This window comes from Zymoseptoria tritici, chromosome 7 (genome assembly GCF_000219625.1).
Source record: "Zymoseptoria tritici IPO323 chromosome 7, whole genome shotgun sequence".
In the NCBI taxonomy this organism is placed as follows: Eukaryota; Fungi; Ascomycota; class Dothideomycetes; order Mycosphaerellales; family Mycosphaerellaceae; genus Zymoseptoria; species Zymoseptoria tritici.
In genome coordinates this window covers 335081-361995 of record NC_018212.1, presented here as the reverse complement: position 1 = coordinate 361995, position 26915 = coordinate 335081, and the positions used below count along the sequence as shown (strand labels likewise).

General features: G+C 54.4%; 6 protein-coding genes across 6 annotated transcripts; 5 read left to right on the top strand and 1 right to left on the bottom strand.

Annotated features, from left to right (window-relative positions):
- Window positions 1-662: 662 nt before the first annotated feature.
- MYCGRDRAFT_94274 (uncharacterized protein) lies at window positions 663-1393 on the top strand (the record flags this gene model as incomplete). The annotated part of the gene is made up of 2 exons (XM_003851226.1): window positions 663-894; window positions 1092-1393. The coding sequence occupies 2 exons, from the start codon at window positions 663-665 to the stop codon at window positions 1391-1393; spliced, it is 534 nt and encodes a 177-aa protein (XP_003851274.1).
- A 349-nt stretch (window positions 1394-1742) lies between these two features.
- MYCGRDRAFT_73692 (uncharacterized protein) lies at window positions 1743-6172 on the bottom strand (the record flags this gene model as incomplete). Its single annotated transcript, XM_003850551.1, has 4 exons — window positions 1743-3563; window positions 3864-4588; window positions 4640-4804; window positions 4871-6172. The coding sequence occupies 4 exons, from the start codon at window positions 6170-6172 to the stop codon at window positions 1868-1870; spliced, it is 3888 nt and encodes a 1295-aa protein (XP_003850599.1).
- Window positions 6173-13782: 7610 nt separating this feature from the next.
- On the top strand, window positions 13783-18219 carry MYCGRDRAFT_94272 (uncharacterized protein; the record flags this gene model as incomplete). The annotated part of the gene is made up of 4 exons (XM_003851227.1): window positions 13783-13896; window positions 16204-16929; window positions 16981-17336; window positions 17637-18219. 4 exons carry the CDS (start codon window positions 13783-13785, stop codon window positions 18217-18219), a joined length of 1779 nt encoding a protein of 592 aa, XP_003851275.1.
- A 540-nt stretch (window positions 18220-18759) lies between these two features.
- MYCGRDRAFT_105058 (uncharacterized protein) lies at window positions 18760-19133 on the top strand (the record flags this gene model as incomplete). The annotated part of the gene is made up of 1 exon (XM_003851228.1): window positions 18760-19133. One exon carries the CDS (start codon window positions 18811-18813, stop codon window positions 18979-18981), a length of 171 nt encoding a protein of 56 aa, XP_003851276.1.
- A 538-nt stretch (window positions 19134-19671) lies between these two features.
- MYCGRDRAFT_94271 (uncharacterized protein) lies at window positions 19672-20214 on the top strand (the record flags this gene model as incomplete). Its single annotated transcript, XM_003851229.1, has 2 exons — window positions 19672-19785; window positions 19852-20214. 2 exons carry the CDS (start codon window positions 19672-19674, stop codon window positions 20212-20214), a joined length of 477 nt encoding a protein of 158 aa, XP_003851277.1.
- Window positions 20215-23335: 3121 nt separating this feature from the next.
- Window positions 23336-26220, top strand: MYCGRDRAFT_110078 (uncharacterized protein; the record flags this gene model as incomplete). The annotated part of the gene is made up of 4 exons (XM_003851230.1): window positions 23336-24745; window positions 24999-25397; window positions 25463-26045; window positions 26105-26220. The coding sequence occupies 4 exons, from the start codon at window positions 23336-23338 to the stop codon at window positions 26218-26220; spliced, it is 2508 nt and encodes an 835-aa protein (XP_003851278.1).
- Between the last annotated feature and the right edge of the window lie 695 nt (window positions 26221-26915).

Sequence of the window (26915 nt, the reverse complement as noted above, 5' to 3'; positions counted from 1 at the left end):
TCGGGAGTCCACCATCGGAGTATGATCGGACGCAATCCCCAGCAGAACTCATTTCACGAGCCCTGCCGGGATCATCTTGTAGCGACAAGGATCCGCCACGCTTCATCCCGGATCATATCGCACCAAGCCGGCGTCGTACCATTCGATAGTATCCCACCCACGATTTAACTTACGTGTTCGCCACCACCAAACATCCAACTCAGCTCGAGTGAAGTCAAGCCACAGGGCAGCACATCTCCGAGCGAACCAACACAGTGCAAGGCCGTTGCAGCACACAGCGAATAGGAGCTCTGCCAGGCCGCTAGAGAGGCTAAATCTTCTCGTCCACTGACTCCATCCAGTTTGGCGGGGGATCGCTTGCCAAACTCTCACGGGCCAAGACCAGGGCTCGTTCTATCGTTCAGCTGAGAAATATGCGGCCTGTTTGCTTGCTAGTTCAAGATTAGACCAGGTATACCGGAGGCGTCGGAGGAAGCTCAGATCGACACGCGGCGTGACTGTTGGTGAATAAGTATCTTCCGTCGTCCCCATCCGCGCGAGGCCTCTCCCTTCCCCCAAGTCCAAGTCCAACTCCACCCCACACATTCTTCGACCCGCCGAGCCTCCAGACGTTCACACTTCGAAACCCCTTTCCACATCCACGACAAACACACACCGCAATCATGCAGTCCATCATCGCCCTCGCCCTTGGCTTCCTCGCCTCCACCGCTCTCGCCCAGGGCACCCAAGGTCTCCCGCCCTGCGCCGCCGAGTGCGTCAACGAAAAGCAGAACGGCCAGCAAGGTTACGGCGGCTGCACATCGCTGGACATCAAGTGCATTTGCACGCAGGGCAGCTTCATCGCGGATTTGGCGTGCTGTGTGAGCACCAAGTGCGACGCTGCGGGTCAGGAAGGTGAGTTCACAATCCACCGCGAATAAGGACCAGGCCATGTTGTGTACAGGACCAAGCATCTCGTGCTGCGTCGCATCCGCATTGCTCGCATCGCGTAGATCGGCGCGTGAAACTCCACCTCGAGCTCCACAGCATCTCCATCCATCCATCCACTTCCTCTCCTCACAACACGACTAACATCTCCTCCCTCTCAACAGCAACAATCCAATTCGCCAACGCAATCTGTGGCTCCGAAGACGCCGCCAGCGCCCTCCCCACCACCGCGACATGCGCCTCCACCGCCGCCTCCAGCGGAACCGCCGCCGCCACCATGTCCATGGGCTCGATGACTGCCGGCGAGACCATGTCCATGGGCACTATGACGAGCGCACCAGCTGCGAGCGGCACTTCGGGCGCTGCGGCGGGCACCACCAAGTCGGCTGCTGCGGATATGTTGAATGTGCAAGGTGTTGGGGCCGGTATTGCTGCCGGTATTGTGGGATTGGTTGCTGCTTTGTAAGAGAGAAGTTGATGCATGGGCAGAGGGGAGAGACATTGATTGGGTTGGACGACGGTTTGGGAAAAGAGCTGAGTTATGAGATTATCGGTGGATTCGAAGGCGTGTGAATAGTGTGCATAATGGAGTCGAGGAATTGGAGCATACTCACTCGCTGTACACCAAGTTTCGTCCGACTGCGACGTCGATGTTGCGAACCAAACCTGATTGTCACGGTGATGGTGTAGTACAACAGTCGTTTGGTAGATTCAAGGTCATTGATTCATGATCGTCAATAGTCGCGCTGCAGTGACAAGCTTCCGTCCTCCAGAGGAATATACGCCGCTCTCTGGTCGCCGAATCCAGTTCCGTCATGTCAACCACAGGCCCAGCAAGATGTACATATCCTGCACTCCTTGCTCATTGCTTGTCTCTGCTCCTCCTGCCTCTCTCGAGCGTCGGCCTCTATCACATTCAAAGAGCATACCAATCCTTAGATCAAACCTCAGTCTCGACCCCCGGCTCCCTAGTATGCCGTCCAAAAACTCCCTTGACCTTTTCCTCCAGCCCCTCCACTTTTCCCAACGCCCACTTCGCCGTCCTAGGAGCTTTATACTGCATGACACCCCGATTCGTGCGATGTTTGCTCCCCCGATCCTTCGTGTAGTCCTTGACCGTATCGATGAGGTCGGTCTTCTGGCGGCCGTCTTCTTTGAGACTCTTCTTGTCCTCGTGCCCCTCAGCCGTGGCAGCGACGCTGTCAGGTTTGCCGTCATCGTCATCGGAGGAGTCGTCATCAGAGCTGGAACTGCTGCTTCCCTCCTCATCAGTCCCGTCCTCGACTCCTCCCGCCAGTCCTCGTCCACCTTCGACTTCTCCATCATCATCACCCACCCCATCAGCCAAGACTCCGCGTTTTCCCTCCGCAACTCTCCTCTCCTCTTCATCCCTCGCACACTCCAACACCTCAACCACATTCTTCAAATCTGCATCCTTCTCCGCCCACTTGCGATGCCTTCCGCCAAGTCCCGGCCAGAATTTGACCTTGACTTCCACATCTCCGACCTTCTCCCCTGCTTTGCCCTCGCCTACGTCGTCCAAGTCCATACAATTCTTGCTCGCGCGGTCGTAGTCGCCTTTCCATACCGGAAGGGTAAGAGTCATCTCTTCATCGTCGGGGATGTGCCGCAGCCAGAGGACGGAGAAGGCGACCGTGGTATCGGATCCCAGACCCAAGGCGGCGGACTTTTTCCAGCGGAGGGTGAGAGGGGATGAATAGCGTTTCTGGAAAGGAAGGTAGATGGATTTCTTGCCTTGTTTTCTTGGAGACCAGGTCAGACCTCCTGCCTCGTCGTCGGAGGCGGAGGAGGGGTGAAGTTTGACAGCTGAGAGATTGGAGTGGACTTTCATCTTCAGGCCATGAAGCTCGTCCGGTACGCCCTTCCCAGAGATCGGTGACCTCAGTTCGAGAGTGCCACATTCCCAGCCGAGAAGTTTCGGTGGAGCTTGCAATTGGATGCTGCGCCAGACCATGCTGATCCGAATGCGACCGTAGCCGATGCCACCAGATATCGGGTAGGTGCGGTTCACTTGCGCGCGCTCTTTGAACACCTCTCCCAGCGGAAGATGCACAATGCCGACCAGTGGATCGTCCTCATCGACTCGAGCGTCGCGGACGGAGACGAAGACTTCGCAATTCTTCCAGTCGGGGATGAAGCGTTCCGTACCGGCGTTGTAGAACGGCTTGCCATTCTTGGGTTTCGTGCGGGTCTTGAAGATCTTCTTGTGGTTGATGGTGATGTTGCAATAAGCGGACGGGAGGCTTTCGCCAGACTCCTCTTCGTCGTCCTGATTGGCCATCTTGTCGACATCGCTCTTGCTCAATGCTTCGAGAGATAGACCTGTAATGTTGTGGATTTGAATGGAGAGAATGCCACTTGGGTAGTCATCAGGCGGAGGCGCACAAATCACGATGGCATCTTCCATAGATTTCAATTCTTGCTTGCGCTGCTGTTCGAGTTCATCGGCATCGCGTGAATGGCGTCCCTTCTTGATCTGTGCTTCGCGGAGTTTGCGCTCGCAGGACTGTGTCGCCTTGTGTTCAAGGTTTTGCATAGAGCGAATCTCCTTGTCGTAAGTTTGTTGCTGGAATTGGCAATTCTGCAGCCGTGTCTTGGAGAAGTATCCAATCGACCTAGAGAAAGCAGAGCGGAAGGATTAGCAATGGTTCGGACGCGAAAGATATCGGAGCAAGAGGCATAGTTTCGCTCTCCTGCCCAGCCGGCACACACCATGCCACGGATGGGCAAGTCGTGCAGCACATCGTGAGCAGGGGAACGGAGGCATGCCAGCACTCAGACATCTCCGCTCTCCTGCCCAAACTACACGCACTATGCCATCGGAGGCCAAGTCGTGCAATCAAGTTTGAGCAGAAGAGCGGAGATAGTCCGAGAATCTTGGACCGCTGCAGGCCCTCTGCGCTTCAGTCACTTACCATTCCAGCTTTCCAGGCATCTCAGTTCCAGCCTTTAGCGCCTTGAATCCGTCCGTCCGATCATGCATCTTGTTATTCGTCTCGTCAGACTTCATAACCTTCTTGAGATCCAGCTCAATTCTACCAAGATCGTCGTCTGCCGTAAAGCGATCCGAGTCCCAAAGCTGTAGCCTAACTCGTTCGTCCACATCCAGCTCTTCCGGAGTGACCAGGAGATAGCACCTCTCGACCCACGCCGGTTCCATCTCATTGACCAACACTCTCGTGCTGAACATTGGTTTTCCGAATTTCGCCCATGCGACGCTCACATACGGATCCGAGCTCGACTCGTTCTTGATGAGCGGGATCGATGCATCACCAGCCTTGAAGTCATATCCTCTCCGAATCTCCACAACCAGCACTCCCTTCGCAGTCGTATCTTTCTTGAAGTCATCCCCGACCAGCATGTCCTTCAAATCCAGCGTGAGGGATCGTGGCGCCACATACTCAGCCATAGCAGCGTTGACAGAACTTTGCACGAAATTGGAAATCAGAGGAAGGTCCATCAGGTTGAGCCCGCGCTTCACAAGCGGTATACATGAAATGTCGACTTTGGGTTGTCCGAGGAAGGTAATGGTGCAGAGGGAGAAGAAGGGCGGATCAGGCGTGAGTTGCAAGCGCATGCGACAGGTTCCAATGAGGCCGCGTACGTCGACGTAGACGGGAATCTTGATGGCGCCGGGGAGCTAGAGAATGTCAGCGAGTGTTGACGAGGTAGTCGTGATAGAATAACTCACATAGAAGGCAAGGTACAAATGAATGTCCTTGGTGCGATCACTCAGCGACTTGCTCGCTCTCGCGCGGTATGCAAACGCCACTTCCAAGTTGATGAAGTCTCCCTCCTCAGCTTCCATGCCGTCTTGGATCTCCTTTTTCTGCGCGCCATCGTCACCTTGACCTTTCTCGTCCGCGCCGTCTTTCTCATCCTCTCCTCGGTCCTTGGGGTTCACCTCATCCTCCTTGGACACATCTCCATCCTCTTTCTTCTCGCTCTCCTCTTCTGATTGTAGCTTTCCATCTGCACCGACTGCTCTGCCCGCAGCACCAGTCGGCAACCATCTCACTCCCAGAATCCTCAAACTTTCGCTTCCCTGACCGAGGTCTTCCACACTGACCATCTGCACCAATTTAGGCAGACTGGCTTGCATGACATCTTCCAGCGTATCCGCGAGACTAGTGAACAGATCGGGATTAATCAGCGGCCACACGGATCCAACTAGAGAATTCAGCCATGAAACAGACTCAGTTTCGTGCGCGCGAGCCTCTTGTTCCCGAGCGTCCCGGTTGGCTTCCCAGACATTCTCCTCCCAGACATCTTCCATGCGATTGCGAATCCATGTCCGTACGCCGGCAATAAGCTCCCAGATACTGGCGGCGCTCAGCAGTCCTAGGACAAGCCAAAGTACGCTGCCGAATAAGAGCCCATGGTGATCGTGGATGCCAATGAGACGAGCGGCCCTTTCAGTGCGGAGGAAGCGTTCCGCGCCAAGGGCCAGGAGAATGATTGCTGAGGCTCCGCAAAGGCCGACTGTGAGCCCAAGCGTGTTGACCGATACGAGTTCTCGACGGAGCTCGTCGAAGCTCGGTGGTGGGAACAGAGCACTTATGGAATCATGTCCATCCTGGATGTCCTGCTGTTCGTTGTCGAGATCCTTCTTGGACTTGCGTCTATTGCTCAAGCCCGTTGCTGTGCGGACTGTGGTACCAACTGCAGGCTCATTCTCATCGACTTGCTCTAATGACTCCGCTGTAAAGTCAAAGATCTTCACCGGCAGATGTGTTATCGGATCTGTGACCGTCCGCTCTGCTCTTTCGTCCTTGTTCTTCTTCTGACGCTTCCTCTGCTCTTTCGGGTCGACTGCCATGGGCGAGGCTTCTGATGTGTCCGCTGCGACGTTGGCTTCGTGCTCGTGGTCCTTCTTCGTGTCATTGTCGTCGCCGTGCTGTCCGTCGTCTCGATCATAGCTTCCCGCTCCACCATGCTGCCCGCCATCTCGATCATAGGTTCCTGCTCCACCATGCTGCTGCTCTTGTTCGCCTTCCTTATCGTCACTCCGCCAGTAGCCTCGAACACTCTCCTTCAGCCGGTCAGTCCGAGACTGGTCCAACGGAGAGCCATCAGCTCCATCATCGTGTGAGTTGGTTTCCGCGGCTCTGGCTCTACGATCTTCTTGCTCTTGGCGGTATTTGGAGATGGTCGGAATGGGATTTCGTTGTGTGTATGGATGATGAGCGCGATTGGAGTGCGCGGCGTCTTCGCTGCCCGACATGATCGATTTGGTGAGGAAGTCCTGCTTCACACCGGTACGATGAGGTTGTGGAGCTTGGAGGAAGAGCTACCTTGGAGCTCGCCTTTCGACGGATTCGTGGACGTGAGCAAGATAGGGCTTGTGATGGCGAGATGGCTTCCCCGAGCACGTGCATGTATTCACCGGCGAGAGTTGATCCACCGGATTGTGCAATGGGAGGTGTTGATAGTGTCGATGAGAAGCGTGTAGGAAGGAGGATCGAGGGTAGAGAGAGCATATGCAGTACCTGCCTTGAAGCTCATGCACGAGCGAGATGCTTGCAATGAAACGTCATATTGCCGCGTGTATAATTCAAGATTCCCAGAGGTAGAATTGGCAGAAAACACGTTTGTTTCGAGTCTCTCGGCATCGCATGTCATGTGGAGAGGGGAGAGCATGGGCCAAGAGGGCAAAGAGGATCGGGGGCACCCAGATTCTATCACCTAACACCCCATTAGTTATTATTAAACACCGCTATTGCCCTTAACTACTACACCTTCTACTACCTTAACAACACAACATAAGGTGTAGTTAATATAATATTAATTGAAGCGAATAACTTAAGGAACAACATATTAAAATATAGAGTGATTTTATTAAGGTTTAACTAAATAGTAGCTGCAGAGGTGTTAAAGCAATTGCCTTAGGTAATAGCGTTAAATCCGACGCCCTTTCTTAGCTTCCTAAAGATCCTATAGCTATAACTAGCCGAATACGCGTTTAGCAGTGCGTTAGCGACCGCTCACATGTTCCTTAGTAACAGCTAGCCCCTTAGTTGCTACCGCTGCATCGTCTACGTCGTCGTCGGAGGTATCTATCGCAGCTAGCACCTTATCGTCTACCCCTTCGTCTACCCCTTCGTCCACCCCTTGCTCTAGCTCTTGCTCGTTTACGACGACGTCGCCTATCTATGTGCTAACCGGCTGCCCTTAGCTCTCTACTTCTACAGCCTCTTCTACTAGAATAGCGGTGTATTACACCTGTTTTAGCTTAAATAGTAACTATCTAGCTCTAATAGCAGAGACACCTACATCCGGTAAGGGCGGAGGTAAGGGCGGTAGCGTCTTAGACGAGTTTATGTCGAAGAAGTCGTCGTCCGGCGGTAGTAGTAGTAGTGTTGTTGTTACCTTCTGCTTGCCCTTAAGTCGTGTGTTAATGCGGCGTGCCTTGCGCTTTAGTTTAAGGGTACGTTGGTCATCGCCGGAGCGTGAAGTAAGGCTTATAGAGTTACTGTTACTGTCGCTGTCGCTGTCGTTGTCGTTGTCGTTGTCGTTGTCGTTGTGGCCTTGCAGCCGAGCTAGAGCCGTTGCGTTTACAGGAGCGGTCGACCTTATCAGCTAAGACTCGGTGTTATCGTCTATAAGGTAACTAGCCTTCTCGAGCTTCTTACGTTTACGCTACTCCTTAGCCTTCTGCTTACGGTAAGCCTTACGTTACTCGGCGGTAAGCTCCTTAAGGTTAGCTCGCGTAGTGGACGTAAGGGTAGTAGACAATATAGCAGCCTTAGCTGCCCTTGCAAGGCGCACCTAATCGTTGCGCTCTATAGCCTTAGCGCGAGCCGCCTTGTTATTTATACGTTTAGTATGCTTAAGGAAGGTGTTACTGCTAGACTGTTTAGCCGCCTTCTACTTCTTAACCTCCGGCCGCGGTAGTAGGACGATAGGAAGCTCGTTTTAATGCTCTCGTCGTTTACGAACGGCTACTTTAGTAGCCTGCTAGTTGCGCTATATTATATCGGCATACAGCTCTGCTTCTGCACTACGTAGCGTACTGTAGAAGTGTAAAGCTTGTGTACTAAGCCCTCGGATAATGTCGCTGCTATAGTTACGATACAAGTTACTAGCGTCTACGCTAGGCACGGCTACGAGCTCCTTAACGTGCATTAGCTTCTAAGCGGCGTACAGCTACGGCTTGCTATTAATAGTATATCGCGGATAGTTTATGCTTATTAGCAAGGCTATAGCCTTGCCGGATCTTATAGTAGATATTAGTGTCTTAGCTATAAGACATACACAGCCGAGCAGATATCTCTTAAGCTAGCAGCGCAACAAGCACTTAGAAGGTCGCTCTTAACTACTAAGGGTAGTAATTACTACTCGGTCGAGTAACGCGGAGTTAATAGCTAGCTTCTGCTTCGCAGTTGGATGCTCGCTAGCCTCGTCGACGAGGCGATCGTGTTGCTAATAAGCTGCCTTTAATACCTCCTACTCCGCTAAGAGCAGAGCAATTGTTGCGGGACGCCGGCCCCAAGGCTTGGCAACCCCGGCGTTGCATACCTTCGCCAATAGCTCCATAGATGTACAAGACAGCTTTCACACACTTGACTTTCCGGATCACACGTTCCCTCGTCAATTGGTAGCTAAGAACTGAGATCCGAACTATGATCAAAAGATTTGACCAAGAAAAGACGATCCGACGACAACAGCAGCCCTCCGCAGTCCGCCGTCGCAATCCGCGTCCGCACTCACGCTCACACTCGAGTCCGGCGACGACCACATCCTGCACCGAGTGCAGCCGCAAGAGAACGAGAAAGCCCTCCGACAGACGGATACGAACGCTTCCGCGAGAACACTAGCCTGGCAGCCCTCACCGCCGTGAGCCCGAGTTGGCCGCTCTGAGGACCTATCTAGACGCCTCCTTCCCCAGCAGCGACTGTTTACACGCCCTACACTGCCTGCCCTTGCAACCACCTGGACTTGCTAGCGTGGCGACGTTACACCTACCCGAAGAAATTGTATACCTAGGATACAGCTTCCGTTGTTTTGTAGGACAGCCCAACAGGTCGAAGGTTATCGTCAAGCGGCACCCCGAACTTCCTGCACTAGCATACGAGGTTACACGTCGTACACCCGCTCCAGAAACCTACCACGCGGAAGACACTGTCCTGCCTGATAACACACACTTACTGGGATTCCCAAACGATTAGATTGTCGACAAGTCTCTAGTCACGCAGGCCGCGAAAACCTTCCTAGCAGCCCTAAGAGACGCCGACGTAGTACTCCCAGCCAGATCACAGAGCCCTTCAAGCAGCGAGACGAGTGCCGAAACGACGGTGTACCAGCCCCAGCCGCAGCGTGCACACCAAACCGCACTTGCTAGCATCCCCGGAGCCGACTTCGGACCACGCCCGCGAGCGAGACCAGTCACGGTAGTTAAACGCAGAGCGCAGGCAGGCCCGTCCCGACAACCACGACAGACAATCGCAAGAACTAGAGACACGCCAGCTCCGCGACTACCCACTCCTTTACCGCCGCGGATCCCTTTCGCACCGACGCACGCAGAGTGAACCATTCCGGTGGCCGCCAGCCTTGGAACAGACGCCCCATTCTTCGGAGTCGTCATCCTCCCACGGTCCGTCACCACCTGCTTTACCGCACAACCGAGAACAGGGAGAACTAGGCGACCTGGTGCCCAACGTCCGCTTACCTCGGAGACCCACACCCGAGCCGCTGTCGCCCGTAATAGCGACAGTCCCACCTGGAGATGTGGAAGAGGTGCCGATCGGTGGAATCTAGCGGGAGCGAGCACGAGGACAACAGCCGCGAGACCAGCCTACCGTCGTGCCAGTCGTAGTTGACCAGCAGCGCTACCAAGACCAACAGTAGCGTCGCCAGCAGCGTCGGGAAGACCTTCCCCAGCTACCACAGCGGCAGCCGGACCGTAAGCAGCCTGCACCGATTGATCTTAACGACGGTGTGCCTCCGGCCGAACAGCTAGCGGAGCTCAACGCCGCCCAGCTGCGAGACCTGATTACCCGACTGCACGCCAACCAGCAGCGCCAGCGCCCCGCAGATGACGAGCAGCGTGCTAAGCGCCAACTTGCCTAAGAACGCCGCGAAGAAGGCGGCTACATTAACCGACGCCTTGCCGAGGAACGCCTGGACCAGGGCAGAGCCCGACGTCTGGCAAAGGCAGGGCTCGGAGAGCCTATTATATCTAGTAGCTCTAGCGAGTCACGACCGCCGCGACACAGTCGCCCAGTAGACAGCCATCACCCAAGCTCGTCTTACCGAGATACAAGCAGTAACGCCCCTCCTACGGAGCGCCGCCGCCGCCACAAGAAGGATAAGCACAAGAGGAAGAAGGGCTACCGCAGGTCACCTAGTCCGAGCGCATCCTCGAGTTCCAGCTCCGACTCAGATTCTAATTCCTCGGACTCTAAAGTCGACTTCGTCCGCGACAGCCACCCACGCCGTAGCCGCTCGCGTCACCGCAGTCGCCATCATCACCGGGAGCGTTCACTCTTGTACGACGAACGACAGAAGATTCGGGCCTTCGACCTAAAGGACATTAGCTTCTTCGATCCGTACCTTAAAGCTAAGGATAGAGACGCCGACGATATAGTAGAGCAGGGCGGTCGCTGCTACTTCCGGTCAATCCAGCTGTTCCTAGACTCCGCTCGTAACTACGCGGAGACCAGCTTATCCACCCTAGCACGCCGCTTCCTAAGTCGCTGCCTTAAGGGGGAAGCCAGTGTTTAGTACATCTACCACCTGAGCGAGGACACCCGCGACTAGGTTCGCCGCGGCAAGGGAATTGATCGCTAGGCTTAGCTGCTCTCCCGTAAATACCGCATGTCAGTTGCCGAGGCCTAGGAGCGCCTTAACAAGGAGAAGTATAACAAGGACGACGTCCGCGTAGGCAGACTAGTCCAGTCGTTCGTCATAAACGTCGTGCGCTGGAGCCGAGAAGCAGAGGTCCTAAACCGCAAGGCCCAATTAACCCAGGCGTAGCTCCGTCTCGACCCAGCCTTCTAGAACGTAGTAAAGAAACCTCGGCGCAAGACCACGATTAACAAGTTCATCCGCGCCCTCGACAGCCACCAAGACGCTTAGAAGCGCCTGTACCCAGCACGAGACAAGAGTAAGTACCAACCTCAGACGGACGATTCCTACGGACGAGGACAGCGCAATAGCAATCGTAATCGAGGCGGCAATCGTCGCTCCGACTATGGTAACCGCTACGCCAACTCCTCTGGAAGATCGTACTACGACACCCCCTAACAGAATAACTCTAACGCCCAGCAGCGAGGAAACGATGCGCCGTGGAAGAAGACTAACCAGGAGAAGGCCACTAAGCTAAAAGAGTCCGATTTAGCTGACCGCAGGGATAACCGTCGGGATAACCGTCGCCGCAGTAACCGTGGCTACGATCGTCGAGAACCACTCGGACGGGATGAATGTCGTGCTTGTCACAAGACAGGCCACTACGCTCGAGACTGTCCGGACCGCCTACGTAACTACCACGCCGAGGAAGGATCCCCCAGTAAATCAGAGCGAGACGACCACCGACGTAGACGCTCCAGGTCGAGGTCGAGATTACGCTCCCCCGAATCGGACACAGCCGACAATCTCTTTAACGATGTTGTGTACTACGCTTCGGAAGAGGATACCCCGGTAAACAGATACTAGAGTATTGCAGACTACTTCGTAGAGGCTTCCCCTCCAACTCCATTCGCGTTTATTAACCACGCGGAACAGGCTACTCGCCATGTGCTATTAGCAGCCCTCTCGCCTATTACCTACTTGGGTGGAAGCACCCGCTGTTAATGTTACACGTGTCTCCAGAATTTCCCTTCTAAGAACGAGCTGTACGAACACCGCCGTCTGCACTACCCGCGCTCTACCGAGCCGAGGGATGCTTAGGAACCGGTGGAACCGCCTCGAGTAGTGCCGTCCACGGCCGACGGTACGGGAAAGGCCGGATTCGCGTTCCGAAGCTACTACTACCTACGAGTGCCAGTAAGGCTTAGACCAGACCAGCAGGACTACCCGGTCTGCCTCGACACGGGGGCAACGGTGTCCTTAATTAACGCTAACTAGGTGCGTGCCTGCCTCCCGCACGTGGAGATTTACAAGCTCGCTACCCTATTCCAGGTTCGGGGAATCGGGGAATCCCTTTGCACGGAATACGTCAACCTCGAGTTCTGGATTCCCGCAGCTATTTAAGGCGAGAGAATCCTCACGCATATAGAACATAAGGTCTACCTTACCTCGGGACTCCGAGCGAAGATGCTGATCGCAATAGACATCATCGGCCTAGAGGAGATGAGAATCGACATCCCTCGCAAGCTAGTAATAATCGGCGCTTGCTAGGGAGCTATAGCACCAGTCCTCGTAAAGCGTCGAGACGATGTTAAATACAGGTCGGCGGTAGCTTCGGAGGATAACCTCACGGTCCCCGCCCACACGGTAGCCTACGTCCCAATCGCCGTAGCAAACACTCGGCCTACGGACAGGGACTTCGAGTTTATCCCCGACGTTCAGATCCCAACGAAACTCGCGGTCTACGCATACGTCGTAGACGCGGACACTAACTTCGTGTTGGTCAGAAACGACACCGGCAGCGACGTCCTTCTGCCAGGCGGTACCCGCCTTGGCCAACTGTACGAATGTAAGATCGAAGGTTGTTACCAGCTCGACCCCGAAGACCACGGGTTAGCGACACTTCCTACTAAGCCCTTTAAGACAGACCCATCCTTAGAGAAGAAGCTCCCTAACGGTGTCACTGTTTATAGCCAGACCGAATTCCAAGCCAAGGTAGAGCAGCTCGTGCACCGTTATTAAGAGGTATAGATCGACCGAGGCGGCACCGTCGATGTTCCCGAGGACGAACAGATGAGAATCCCCCTGCGACCAGATGCAGAGCAGGTCCACATGTCCTCGAAACCCTATCCCGCTAGCGCTCGCGATCGCCCGGTGATCAACAAGGTCCTAGACAGACTCTCCGGGCAGATCGTAAATAAGGACGGTCTCGCGAAGTTGCAACGCACGACTCAGCCCACCCGCTACGCTTCTTCCATTTTTGTGACGTAGAAGGATGTCGTAGTCGACGGCAAGATAGTCCAGGTAGGGCGTCCCGTAGTGGACATTCGCAAGGTCAACGCAATAGCAGTCAAGGACAGCTATCCCCTGCCGCTGCAGTCGGACCTGATCGCCCAGCTCTAAGGCTGTACGCACATCACCGTGATCGACGCGGTCTCGTTTTTCTACCAGTAGTTAGTTCACAAGGACGACCGAGAGAAGTTCACGATTAACAGCTACCGGGGGCAGGAGCAGCTTAATATAGCGATAATAGGCTACGCCGGATCGGTGCAGTACGTGCAGCGACAGCTGGACCGCATCCTCCTCGATTTCAAGACATTCTGCCGCGCCTACATTAACGACATTGTCATTTTCTCCCGCTCGGAAGAGGAGCACCTTACCTACCTAGATCTTGTTTTTGCAAAGCTCGGCTCGGTAAACATCACCTTAAACCTACACAAGACCTTTATCGGATACCCTACCGCGACGCTCCTTAGTTAGCGAGTAAGCGGCCTAGGATACACTACCTAGGAAGAGAAGGTCGCGGCGATCGTAAACCTCAAGTTCCCGACAACCCTAAAGGAACTCGAATTCTACATTAGCCTAACCGGATAGCAGCGAACGCACATCCCTTACTATACGTACGTAGTAGCCCCGTTCGAGGTACGCAAGACGGCGTTGCTGAAGGAATCACCGTCCAACAAAGGCCAGGCTCGGAAGAGCTTCTCTTCCAAGACGGCTGCGTAGCAGCCAGACGAGGATCTTACAGCCCCTCGCAAGGCATACGAGATGATGCAGTCCCTCTACCGCAACGCGACGTTCCTGCACCACCACGACCCCGACAGGAGACTCTACATCGACCTAGACTCCTCCTACCTAGGCGCAGCAAGCGTAATCTACATAGTCAAGGGAGACCCTGATCCGACCCTTCTCGCCGGCAAGGCGATACGATTCCCGCACAGCGACGTTCAAGTAGTAATGTACCTTAGCAAAGCACTATTAGACACCGAGAAGCGATACCCTACTACAGAACTAGAAGTAGCTAGCCTCGTGTAGGTGCTCCGCAAGGCGAGGCATGTCGTGCACGCTACTAAGGGGGAGGTTTACGTGTTTACAGACCATACCGCCGCGCTGGGCTTAACGAGCCAACACTCGTTAGCCACTACCTCCTCCACGGACCGACTTAACCTCCGCCTTGTACGAGCGGCCCAGTACATCTCGCAGTACCGGCTCAACATTCTGTACCGCCCGGGCAAGCTCCACAGGATCCCCGACGCCCTAAGCCGTCTCGTCGACGAGCTCAATCCCCCTCCGATTCCAGGCGGCGATAAACTCGATGTTCACGCCTACGACAACACGGGAGTGCCAGTCCAGGAAGACGAGGACGCCCTAGTATTCCATGCGATCCTGGTAGAACTGTCCGACGAATTCAAGCTTCGTCTAAAGGCAGGATACCGCGAGAACGACAGTTGGAAGAAACGCCTTTAACAGCTGGAGCGCGCGATAGAGGCTGCCGCCGCCCAGGAAGGCGCCGACGAGAATGCCAGCACCACAGGTAAGCCGGAGTCCAGCCTACTAAACCTTCGTTTCTTCTTAAGGGACGGCCTTATCTACTACAAGGACTAGGACGACGGCAGAGAGCGTTTGTGCATCCCCCCAGCCCTGTACAAGGAAGTGTTCGACATAGCCTACGACAAGCATCACCACGCCGGGTACCACCGAGCATACGCGAACGTCCAGGCCAGCTTTTACATCCGGCGTTTGGCGAGAGAACTCCGCCGATACATCCATTAGTGCCCTCCGTGCCACTCAACCCAAACCCTACGAGACAAGCTATTCGGGGAACTCGCACCGATCCAGACACTGCCCATTCCGTAGTACGCCTCTACCGCCGATTAGGTGAAGGGGTTGCCAGTTACCCAGGAAGGCTACGATGGGTTCCTCGCAGAGACTTGCAAGTTCACGAAGGACATCCTCTTGTCCCCGGTAAAGTCTACTTAGAACGCAAGAGAGCACGGCTACAACTACCTGCTCTCGCACGTTAAGACCGAACGCAACCTCCCGGCGATTATAATCGGGGACAGGGACCCAATCTGGCTCTCCGAGTTCTTCAAAGGCGTATTTAAGAAGATCGGCACCCAGTTTCTCGCGACTACGGCGTACCACCCCTAGGCCGACGGTTAGTCGGAGCGTACAAACCAGACGGTTGAAATCGCGATTCGCTTCTACCTTACCTGCAACCCTAGCGCCCAATGGACGGAAGCATTGCCCTACATATAGTCCCAGCTGAACAACTCGAGGAACGCTTTGACGAACGAGGTTCCTAAGGTTATGATTCAGGGATTCCGCTCGAATCTAGATGCGCTCAACCCACTGGTAGAACTGCCGACCTAGGACTACGTCGACCTTAGATAGGAGGCACGCGACCAGGCGAGCGATTCCCTGGCCTAGGCAGCTGCAGCGATGAAGGATCGTTACGATGCAGCCTACACCCCTGTAACCTTCCGCGTTAGCGACAAGGTGATGCTAAAGCTGCACAAGGGATACAAGATCCCAGGGCACACCAACCGCAAGTTTTCCCACTAGCGAACTGGTCCCTTTACAATTAAGCGCCGCATCGGCAACCTTGCTTACGAGCTTGACCTACCCCCGACTATGAAGATCCACCCGGTAATCTTAATCGCCCAGCTCGGGAGATACCCAACCGGGAACGACCCCTTCCACCGCGAGCCTACCAGACCAGGCCTAGTACAGATAGAAGAGGACTTAGACCCGGACAACCCTCATTACGAGGTAGAGCGCCTACTCGGAAAGCGCACTCGCAGAGGAAGGACGCAGTACCTCGTGAAGTAGCTAGGATACCCGGACAACGAAAACGAGTAGTACGACCTTAACGACCTTAGCGATTCCCTTGAACACGTGGAGGAATACGACCGAACCCACCCTGAACCCCCAGAGGTGCTTAGCCGTCAGGCACGTCGTCGACTGGCAGCGGAGTTAACCGAGGATCGCGATGTCATACGCACGAGGCGGAGACAGCGGCACCGTGCCGACTGACTCGCCGACGCCAAGAAAAACAAACTTACTAAGGCATACATTTTCTTCCGCTAAGCCGGAGAGCATAAACACGTATTGTCCTTCTGGCTTATCTTCACGGCCGCATTCACCTTCCGAGCAGTCGACACAAACTTCATTTATCTGCACGACCAGATCCTCCTCTCTGTCACGACACGCACCCACGACATCCACGACCACGGTCACCCCCTACCCCTCGCAAGAGCGCGCTCTACGATAGGTATAACCAAGGCGCGGCAGCGCGGCAAAAAGGCTGCGGAGACTAGAAAGAGGAACCAGGAAGCCGCCGACGCTAAGCGCCGCATTTTCTCGCCGAGGGACAACGAGGCGCAAGGCGACAACGAGAACGACACGGCTCGCCGCGCATTATCACCGAAGGACAACCAGGCGCAAAGCGACGACAACAAGGACGAGCCGGAGCGCGCAGCTTCACCGAAAGACGGCACTATAGTCGAAGGTCCCGAGAAGGACAAGACCGACAACAAGGGCGGCACGCATCGTCCTACTACCCCAAAAGCGTCGCTACCGCAAACAAACTTCCGCAAAGTGTCGGTGCTACCACGAGAGCAGGGCCCATACCGCACCACGTCCCCGAGGGACACGACCCGCAAGACTCTAGAAACAGTCGACCACGCAGACCACTTATACACAGCCCACGGCGGAGGCGCAAAAATCCCGGAGCCCACACCCGAGCAAAAGGCTGCGAACGACGAGCGCGCACGCGCCGCGCAAAAGGCACGCGAGGCAAAGGAGGCCCGAAGCAAAATCCTCTGCCAACTACTGTCAGACCCGGAGGGCCAGGTGCACACAGCCTTCAAACAAAAGTGGATAACTCTGCCGAAGGGCTGCCCATACGCACAGGTACGGGACATAGGCTTCGTTCCAGACGATACGAAGAACACCTGGTCCTAGGTCTTCCAAATCGCAGTCGGAAACCTGCCACGAGCACTCGGTTTCTTCAGCATTAGCTCCAAGGAGAGACCCAACGTCCAGATCTACCTCCCGACAGCGTGGCAGCTCCGTTCCTTTAGGTTAACGGGCAAGCCGATCCCGAGGGAGGTGCTCACGAACGACCATACCCTCATATTCTACTACCTGAATCGCGTTGGCTTTACCGCGGAGGCGGTCCACGAGCTGATGTGCGCCGCCTACGCCTTTACACCAGCCGCAGTCCGCCCACTCTTCGCCCTTCTGAAGTATCACCCCGAGGTCACATTCGCCGGCGCTAGAAACCTCTTGGCCCGAATAATCGCCCAGAGCTCGCGCCCGTAGGACATTGTTACCGGATACTCGCAGTCAGCGGCCTTTACAGACGAGGAACTCGCCAACTGGCGCTCCGTTCTTACCCTCGTCCTAGCCCTAGACAGGAAAGACTACTCCTTTACCCTAGCAGCCCGTTTCTAGACAGCAACGCGCTACCGCAAGAACCGCTCCCGCGTCGTCAACTACTACCTAGGCGTCGAGAAGGCTGGGCTTATCCGCACGAGAGAAGCCTTCCTAGAGGCGGACGAGGAGAGGAAATAGGGAGATTACTATCTAAAGGATACCCCACTCTATAAGCACAATAGCAAGAGCTGGGTGCAAGCTACCCTCCTTAATGCTCTTGCACAGGTGGCACCCTCCCCTTCGTCGAAGGCGACGAAGAAGGCAGATAGCTCTTCCGAAGCACCCCCTCCCCGACTACTACCAGCCCCGGTCCCGGAAACCGAACACGTCTTTGTCAACCACGCAGCCGGCCGCATCCTTCCGGAGAACGCGGTCCCTACACACCTCCAAAAGGCCCGCGCTGCGCTCGAGAGCCTTTACCGCGAGGATCCTAAGTTGGAGGGCTACCTAGACCTCGTAGAGCAAGTAACCGAGTACATGAAGGAAGGCGGGTTCCTATTAGCAACAGTCCCGTACGTCGCGGATCAAGAGACGGCCTGGCCAAAGGTCACACGCGACGACAGCGCGCCACCACGACTACGCCACAGACTGCTCCCCCGCGCGAATGTTAGCACCGGCCTGCAGCACGCCTACGACGCATTGGCGGACGTGCGATCTACAGACGGCCTCCGCCGCAACGAAGCCGTTTCGAACACCTTGAGCGTGCTGCGCGCACTCGGGTGGAATCTAACGCCAACTCGCGTGCTCGATAACAGCTACATCTAGGAAGGCCTCGTCTGCCAGGAACCCGTTACCAAGCCATTTACCGCCGAGGTTGTCCCTCTTAAAGCCGACGCCTCAGACGACGACAAGGCTATCCACGCATTCCTGACTACCCTCTACGCCTTCCCCTTCTCTCGAATTCGCGATAAGGCCAAGGACGTCGAGAAATCCTTCCGCCGCCGCTACCTAGAAGCGACTATCAATACCGACGACCTAGTCGACCCTACCCTCGATTGGCCGGGATTTACCAAGCGCGCGAAGACATCGAAGGACACGACCTCCGCACCGAACAAGCCCAACACGGCTGACACCTCCTCACTAAACAAGCCTACTACGGCTAACGCCTCCTTACCGAATACGACTATAGCCTCCCTAAGGAGCCAAGCAAAGACACCGGCCAAGGCCTCCCCAGGAAACAAGGAGGACCGGAAAGCGACGAAGCCGACCTAGTCAAAGAGCTCGAGACACAACGCCATGTGGAGGTATGGCAATACCTCGGCAGACAACCTAAAGGAGGAGCTAGTATACCTGGTCATCTGCCGCCCCGTTACTAACGGGAGCGCTCCGCCGTACAATACCAAGCTCGAGGACCTTATGGTCGGACTGTTCTCACAACACATAGACGACGGCTGGGTCTCCCCAAGCACGTTGGCAAAGGCGTACCCGCATGACTTCAACACGAAGGGCTGCCTGTCGAAGAACCGTCGTCCCGTCGGGCGACCTTACGTCCTAAGGGTTGGCAAGGAAGACCTAATCGGCCTTTAAGGCGGCTGCGTACTTCTCATAGGTGAAGAAGCTGCCGCACGCCTCGACCCCGGTAGGGCAGGGCAACCGTAGTTCGACCCTGTCCTAGGCGCAGACGGGCTTACCTTCGTCACCTCCGGCAGCGACTTTATAGAGAAAGGCGCAAAGATCACTAAGGACCAGAGATCCTACCGTCCTCGCATCCAAGCCTCGGCGCGACCATTCGGGGATTAGGACGCAATTACGTGGCCAACTGAGATTAATTAGGACCGCATAGACGACATAATCATAGAGGAGGTTCGCGAAGCTGGCGATAATACGGCCCTCTCGGAGGACGACCGCTCCGCGCTCCACCACGCGCACGCAACGTGGTTAGCCCTAGGAAGCAAGAACGCCGCCGCCAAACTCACAAACGCGAAGGGCCCACGCTTTGTGGACGCTGTTCCCGAGCAGACGCCGTTGCGGAGCCAGGACCCCTCGAAGCCACTACACCGGCTGCTTTTCAACATCACTATGTTCCGGTTGCGATAGGAATCCTTCTCTACGGAGGAGAAGCTCGACCCTACCCTGACGATTCCGCAACCCCAGCTCAAGGCAGAGGCAGCCGCTTAGGACACGAAGCACATCGAGACTGAGCGTACCGAGGTTACCGAGACGCTACGCCCAAACCCTATCATCTCTCCCCTAACCGTTGCCCGAGACCCGCCACTAATGGACTCCCGCGTCGTGGCCCAGGCCACCTTCACTACCGTAGGCCGTACCTTCTACGCAGCGCAAGAGATGTTTAACCGCACGCTCGAGATAATTAACGCCGCGGTCGACATAGTAAGCTAGGTTGCTGATAACCTTCAGCAAGCTGGTTTGGAGGTCCCTAACATCCTCGGCTACAAGGAATCCATCCTCAAGAGCGCACACCACCGGGCGCAGTTCGCCACGATAGTAGCGGAGTCCCGAACGCGCAAGAAGATTACTCTGCCGGACAACCCAATCGGTCAGTCCATTAACCACCTCGCGACACACTCCCAGGGAGACCTCGACCAGCTCTCCTTCCGCAAGGAAGACATCCACCCCGACGCGGAGTTCGTCGCCACACCACCACCAAAGACGGTGAAGCGCAAGGCCGACAGCACGGACACCACCAGCGCCGCCAAGCGCCCCCGCATCGTCGCTACACTACCCGACAGCACACCCGCCCCGGACACCACTAGCAAGCGCTCCCGTGCCAAGAAGGAGAAGGCTCCCGCCTACGACTAGGCGGTCATTGGCAAGAAGTGAGGAAGGGGTAAAGGAATAAGGGTAATCGGCGGCAAGCGGTGCTCCTTTTTGAGATGTTTTGCATTCTGCGGACAGAGATCTGGGTTTTTGCATGGAGGGGGGGGTGATGTTGCGGGACGCCGGCCCTAAGGCTTGGCAACCCCGGCGTTGCATACCTTCGCCAATAGCTCCATAGATGTACAAGACAGCTTTCACACACTTGACTTTCCGGATCACACGTTCCCTCGTCAGCAATAGCCTATTAAGTAATATTGCCCTATAAGAGCTAGAAGGCTTGCACATCTATCTGCATAGCTCGTTGTCGTATAGACCGCAGCTCCTTAAGCTTAAGCCGCTCTACGAGCCGGCGGCAGACCTTGTTAATGTAAAGGCATGCGTCCTCGAGCGAGTTGTTAACTATAAGGGTATTACGAACGACGTCGTAGAAGGACTCGCCGCGCTACGTTGTTGCGGCTCTGCTATTAGTGTAGTCGTTAATATAGCACTTAATAAAGAACGGCTCTTAGCTGATCTAATTGTTACGGATATAGTCCTACTCTAGCTTCTTTACTTTATTAACAAGCGCTTAGCGATTGCTCCTTAACTCGTCGACAGACGGTAACTATGCATAGCTCTATATAAGACCGTCTAGTAGTTATTGTCGCTCCTTCTTAGTATATCTACCGGCACTCGTAATACGTGCCTTTATCGCGCTAACAGCATGCTACTAACAGAGCTGCATCTATATCGACATAAGCTGGAGATATTGGCCGTATAAGTCGTCGTCTAGTCTGCCCTTATTAAGGGCAGTATTAAGCTTAATTCGAGCCTTTATTACAGCAATAAATCCCTTGCTATAGTTACTAATTAACGTAGCTATGCTAGGTAGATTACTAAGCACCTTGTAGTTAATAAACTCTAGTGTTTGTACAAAGCTCTACATGCTCTCGCTCGGCACGAAACTTATGCATATAAGGAACGTCTTGCCGGTGCTAGTTACGCTAGTAGTTACTATAAGAAGGAGACGTTTATCGTTCGTGTTAAAGGTAGCATTAGTAGAGCCTAAGAAGCTACTTGCAAACCGACGAGCTAGTCGTATCTATAAGGGTGTAGAGAATGTTATTTAATAGAGCACCTTGCTAGTAATGTTACCGCTCTTGTCCACTTAACGACGATATTAAGTAGTAACCTTCTAGTCCTTTAACTCGAGCAGACGCTATAGGTTGTTATATTTATCTACCGGCGATAACTGCTATTTATTAAAGTCTCTACGCTAGTTATAGTACTTACGCCTTGCTAGAGGCTGTAGTCCCTTAGCCTCGAATATTGCTTCTATTGCTATAGCCGGTATTCGTGCTCCTTTAAATATCCGTGCCTCCTTTATGCGCTTATTGTTGTCTACCTTATATTAGTTATGCTCCGGCTTAAAGTCGAAGGGGTTTAGTAACTAACTGTACGAGTGCTCGACAACGGATCCCTTAGGGAAGGTAATAATCTAGCGCTTGTCCTTCTCTTAGTAGACTATAGTCGCAGTCTATAGACAGCCCTGCTTATTATAATAAGTGTTCGGTCGGCCAAGATGCCTGCCCTCGCTATTAACACAGTTGCGTTATTTAGTCGTAAGCTTCCTAAAGTTCTTAGTCGTTAAGGAGTAGCACTTGTAACGTATACGAAGCCGAGGAGGATTCTTATCCTACGTCCTACGTACTATATAACGTCCGTAAATAAACGAGTAATTTTAGAGCTATTGTTTACCTGCTTCTGCTAATTCTACCTCTTAGCCGTAGTCTAGCATGTTGAAATAGAGGCTAGGTAATTGTCGCACTACTTAGGAGACTTAGTTAGCTAGAGCCTTAGAAAGCATCGGATGTAGCTCCTATCCGTACAGTTCGAACAGGTCGACAGCATCTATTTTAGACATAGTTAATTCGAGGGCGCTAAATCGTGCGGGAAACTCGTCGTGTTAATTAGGAAAACATTAGTAGTGTTGTTAGTAAGAGGAAGATTGTAACATTAGAAAATTCTACGAGGCGGTAAAGGGTGACGTTGTTCTAGCCAATCGGAGCAGCCGGAGGGCACGGGAAGCTTCCCGTCGGGTGTACCCGTACTTAATTAGCTAGGAGATTCAGGGTGCTAGGTGATGGAATCTGGGTGCCCCCGATCCTTTTTGGCCAAGAGGGCGTGTCATGCCTCGTCAGATGGAAAAACGTCATTAGAGGGGAGAATGGAAGAGAGCTTGTAGTTCTAGGGAGAGGAGTAAGAACTTGGACTTCCAGGTTCCATTATACTTTGCTCTGTGCTGTGCAAAGACGACACTTCATCCCACGCAGCGATATGTCGCTTCCCTTCCAAGCGCAGAAATACAATGGCCTGGTGATGGATGCTCGCCGGGGCGGGGAGTTCGGCGCGGTCATGCACCGACTCCTTCGCAGAGAGCATGGCCGTTACCTCCCGTCTGCGAGGGAGAATGGAAGAGAGATCGAGGGCGGCCTCACGTCAAAACATGCAGATAGTGCAGCTTATATGTTGGTGGAACCCTCGTGTGCCAGCCAGTCGCAGGTGAGCTCAGCCTCCTCGCCTCGTGCAAGCGAGAGTCACTCGCAGAGAGATGAGGGGCATGCCAGTCCAGTCCTGCCTGCATCCTCCCGTCTCCATCTTACTGCTTGCCCGCCCGCGTGCTTCTATCCTTACTAACATCCAACGTCACTTGCTGTCCTCGAAGTCGAAGAGCATCCATTCAATCCTCAAAGAGGCGCAGCACATCTAGCGCTTTGCTCTGTCACACGCGATCCTTTCCATTCTCGCGCTTGAGACCGGTGTCATTCTCAGCTTCGCGCCTTCACCGGTTCTTCCTTAGCGCCATATCCAGGCCCTCTCACGTCTGCTTCCCCTTCCATACCCGCAAGGCCCGCGGCGGGATCTTCCTACACATCGGACTCTGTCTGCTACCGCCTTGCCATCGCCCTCGTATTCGACTCACTCGACTTGGAAGCGAGATCTTCTCAGCCAATATTGCCAATCCGCTGACCCACCTGCGACTGACCGGCTCAGAACCTTCCGCATAATCAGGCTGTCTATACCGGTCCCGATCAGGATCAGAGAGAGATCCCTCATATCGGCCATGGCACCCGCGGCCATGGCTTTCATGCCCTCGGGCTACGATCCCTTTGCGTTCGAGAACAACCACTTTACCAACGAGGGCGATCTTGATCTCTCCTGGTTCGACGACATGACCGCATTCCCACTCGACAGCGAGGGTAACATCTCGTTCGCAACCCTGGTGCACCAACAGAACGATGATGCTTCATCCTTACCACTCTCGAGCGCAGTACCACAATCTCCGCCAAGCCGAGACCATCCAGGCAGTGTTAGTGGCAACTCACTTTCGCCCGGCGATGTTCCCTTGATCTACACTCCCAGCTCATCCATCCTTGAAAATGGCGGTGTTGACGGGAGTGACTCTGACGTCGTCTCTTCCACTTCGCCCATGAGCAGCTTCAGTCAGCTCGATGACTTTGTTCACGTTGGACTTCACGGCGGCGCATCGATGGGCGGTCAATACCCGATGATGGATCAGCAGCCACAGCGACAGCAGAATCAGCGGTCTCCCACGATTTCACGCCCAATCCAGCCGTCTCGACAATTTGGGCGCTCTTCGAATGAGCATCAGTATCAACAGGCACAGCCGCCCAACGCTTTCCATCAGCAATGGCATACATCATCATACTCATCGAGCAACAGCAATGGCATGAGCTCTCGACATGGCTCTCAATTTGGATCATTCGCCGCTTCAGGTGATGTGACATTATACAACAATATGGCCAATGACTTGATGTCGAATGTCGGCGCTTTCGATATGTCAAACCCTACATCAGGGTCTTCAGCGCAATATCTGCCAATTCGACCGTTCGACCATGCGATAGACCTGCCGAGTCCGTATGGTCACCCTACACCACCACCGCAGCAGGTGTCATCGTTCCGTCCACAGCCTACGCCAGTATGGAATACCTCCAATTACACCCACCACGACTCCTATCAGAACACCGATACACCAAACAATAATGCCATGGGTATGACGCCTACTCCACAGCCAAGACTGTCATCTCAATATCATGCATACGAGCAGTACCTCCAGGCCATGGCTCTAGCGAACTTGCACGTCTCGCCACCATGCGAGGATCCTCACCTTCGGACGCCAGCAGCCGCAAGCATCCCACAACAACAGCCCGCTCGACAGCTGTCACATGAGAAAGCCGAAGCGAAACCAGCAGCAGCCAGCAGTCGTAATACGGTCAGACCACAAGCAGAAGATGAAGTCGCTGCGTCTGCTGCAGTAAAAGCACTTCGCGACCGCCGTCAGTCGAATGCCACAAAACCCGCCGGTCCAAGCTCCTCCAAGCGAGCAGTTCCTGGTGGAGTAAAGAAAGGAGGCCGAGTCAAGGGTGAACATCTCCCAGAGAAGACTCGTGCGAAGACAACTTTACTGCGAAAGATCGGTGCGTGCTGGCGTTGTGCGCTGCAGAGAGATCCGGTAAGATGAACATCTAGCTAGCGAGTAGACTATTACATGCTGACCAAAGTAGTGCGACCACGGAGATCCATGCACGCGATGTACGATGCAGTCGCAGCGCGGTCAAACATACTTTTTCGACTGCGATCGGTCGAAGTTGCCAGACTTTGTGCACGATTTCTTGCCCCGTAAGATTGAGCATGCCCCATGATATCTGCCACAAGACTAACGAATCGTCTCCTACATAGCCTCTATGACTTACCTTTTCCAAAAGCAATCCATCGAGGACACTGTCGCTCGCGAAGTCCGTCAGTGGAACCTCACCAACAGCATCGACATCCATCTACACTCTGGCTACGGTCCCCCACTCCGCTGGAAAGTCTACGAGTTTGAGCCGCGGTCAGATGAACTGCTCTCCCAACTACAATATCACACTCGAGATCATCAAATGGCGTCGACGTTCAATTACGCTCCACCATATGGGCTACTGAAGATCGACACCAGCGACGAGACGCACATGGAAAATTACCTCGACGAACTCCTCCATCCGGACCATCTCTGGGACTTTGCGTGGTGTTTCTACGAAGAAGAATGCCAGACCGATCCCGAATTCTTCCAAGCTGGCGTGCTGGACTTGATGTGCAAACTCTACATGACCACCACCGACGAAACTGTGAGTCTCGATCCCCTTTGCAATTCCTCTCTTCCCAATCCCCAACGCTGACCCGCCCTCACCAGCTCAAACCCCTCCTCCGACTCATCCTCCGCCTCCAACTCGTGACTCACATCATGGGCCACACCCTAGCCGTCTCCCCGTCCACCCTCCCAACACTCCTCTCCAATCTCCAACATACCCCCTCCCCACATCCCGCCTCCCTCCCAGAGTTCACCTCCCCTCGCCTCGCCAATCGCCAACTCAAATTCTTCTTCTCCATCCTCCGCCTCACCCTGTCCACCAAACTCCTCAAATGGCTCCAACAGACCCTCCACACGGCGGGCTCAAAGTCGACCACTTTCCTTCCCTCATTCCTCGTCATGCTGGGCTTCGCAATGAGTCTAGAAGAAGTCCAACGCACGCTCATGCTCCAAGCGGACTCGAAGGTCAGGAGGGATAACGCGGATCGAAAGGAAGCGGAGACGGAAGCGAGGAATGCGTGTGAGAGGATCGACGAGCGGTTTCGATTGTTGGTGGGACTCTTTCAGTGCAAGTATCGCGATAAGAAGTGGGGTGTTGATGGGGACTTTGGACCGGGGACGCCGAGGGTTGATGGAGTGGGTGGAGAGTTTTTGAGGGAGTTGAGGATGTTGGTCGAGGATCGAGGTATGTTTTTCTTTTGCTGTTTCTGTGTGATTGAGGGCGATGCTGACAATTATCCACAGAGGATCATCTCCATTTCCGCGAAGAAGTGCCATTCGCGGCCGAGAATCAGTGTCTTTATACGACGCGCTTGACTGCCAGGTTTTTGGTGCCGTTCCTTGGCTTGCCGAGGACTTGATACGTATTCTTGCTGCTATTGAGGCATGGAGAATATGACCGGTGTCTCGGAGTCCTGGTGGCGGGACTTCGATTTGCTTTGGACCAGTGACGGGATCAGGCAGTCCATTTGCACAATCCGACTGCTTCGTGCAGTGACGACTTGGGATCCAGCGCGGACACGGGCGGTCTCCGATGGTCTGTGCTGCTAGGAGGATGATCAGTGCTGTTTGTGCTTGACGATGGCCGGTTGCGAGGAGGGTATTGAACGACTTGAACGAATTGAACGACTTGACGTACGTTGTGGAAAGATGACGATGACAGAGCTTGCATTGCGATCACCAGCTACAAGATGAAACGGAATGAGCGTTACGACTTGAACAGAATTCGAAAGTGATGAAAGTGGTGTGTACTAAAGGCTGAGATCCCTACCTTTTGTGTATGTTCAATCTCCCGTAGCCGTCCTCGTGAAGTGCATCTCGTCGGTGAAAACTACGCTCGATGATGAGGGTTTGGCCAGCTCGATGAAACTGTTTGTCCGACCTCATGTGATGATTAAAAGCGCAATCCTCAGTCCTATATTTCCACGCAAAGGCCTCGTGCGGGTACAATGGACGCAAAACGTGGCTCGGACCTCCACGGTTCACCCATCTCCTCGCGTGCGTTTCAAGATTTCGATGGATCTGCAAGGTACTGATTTTCCGTACCATACGGTCG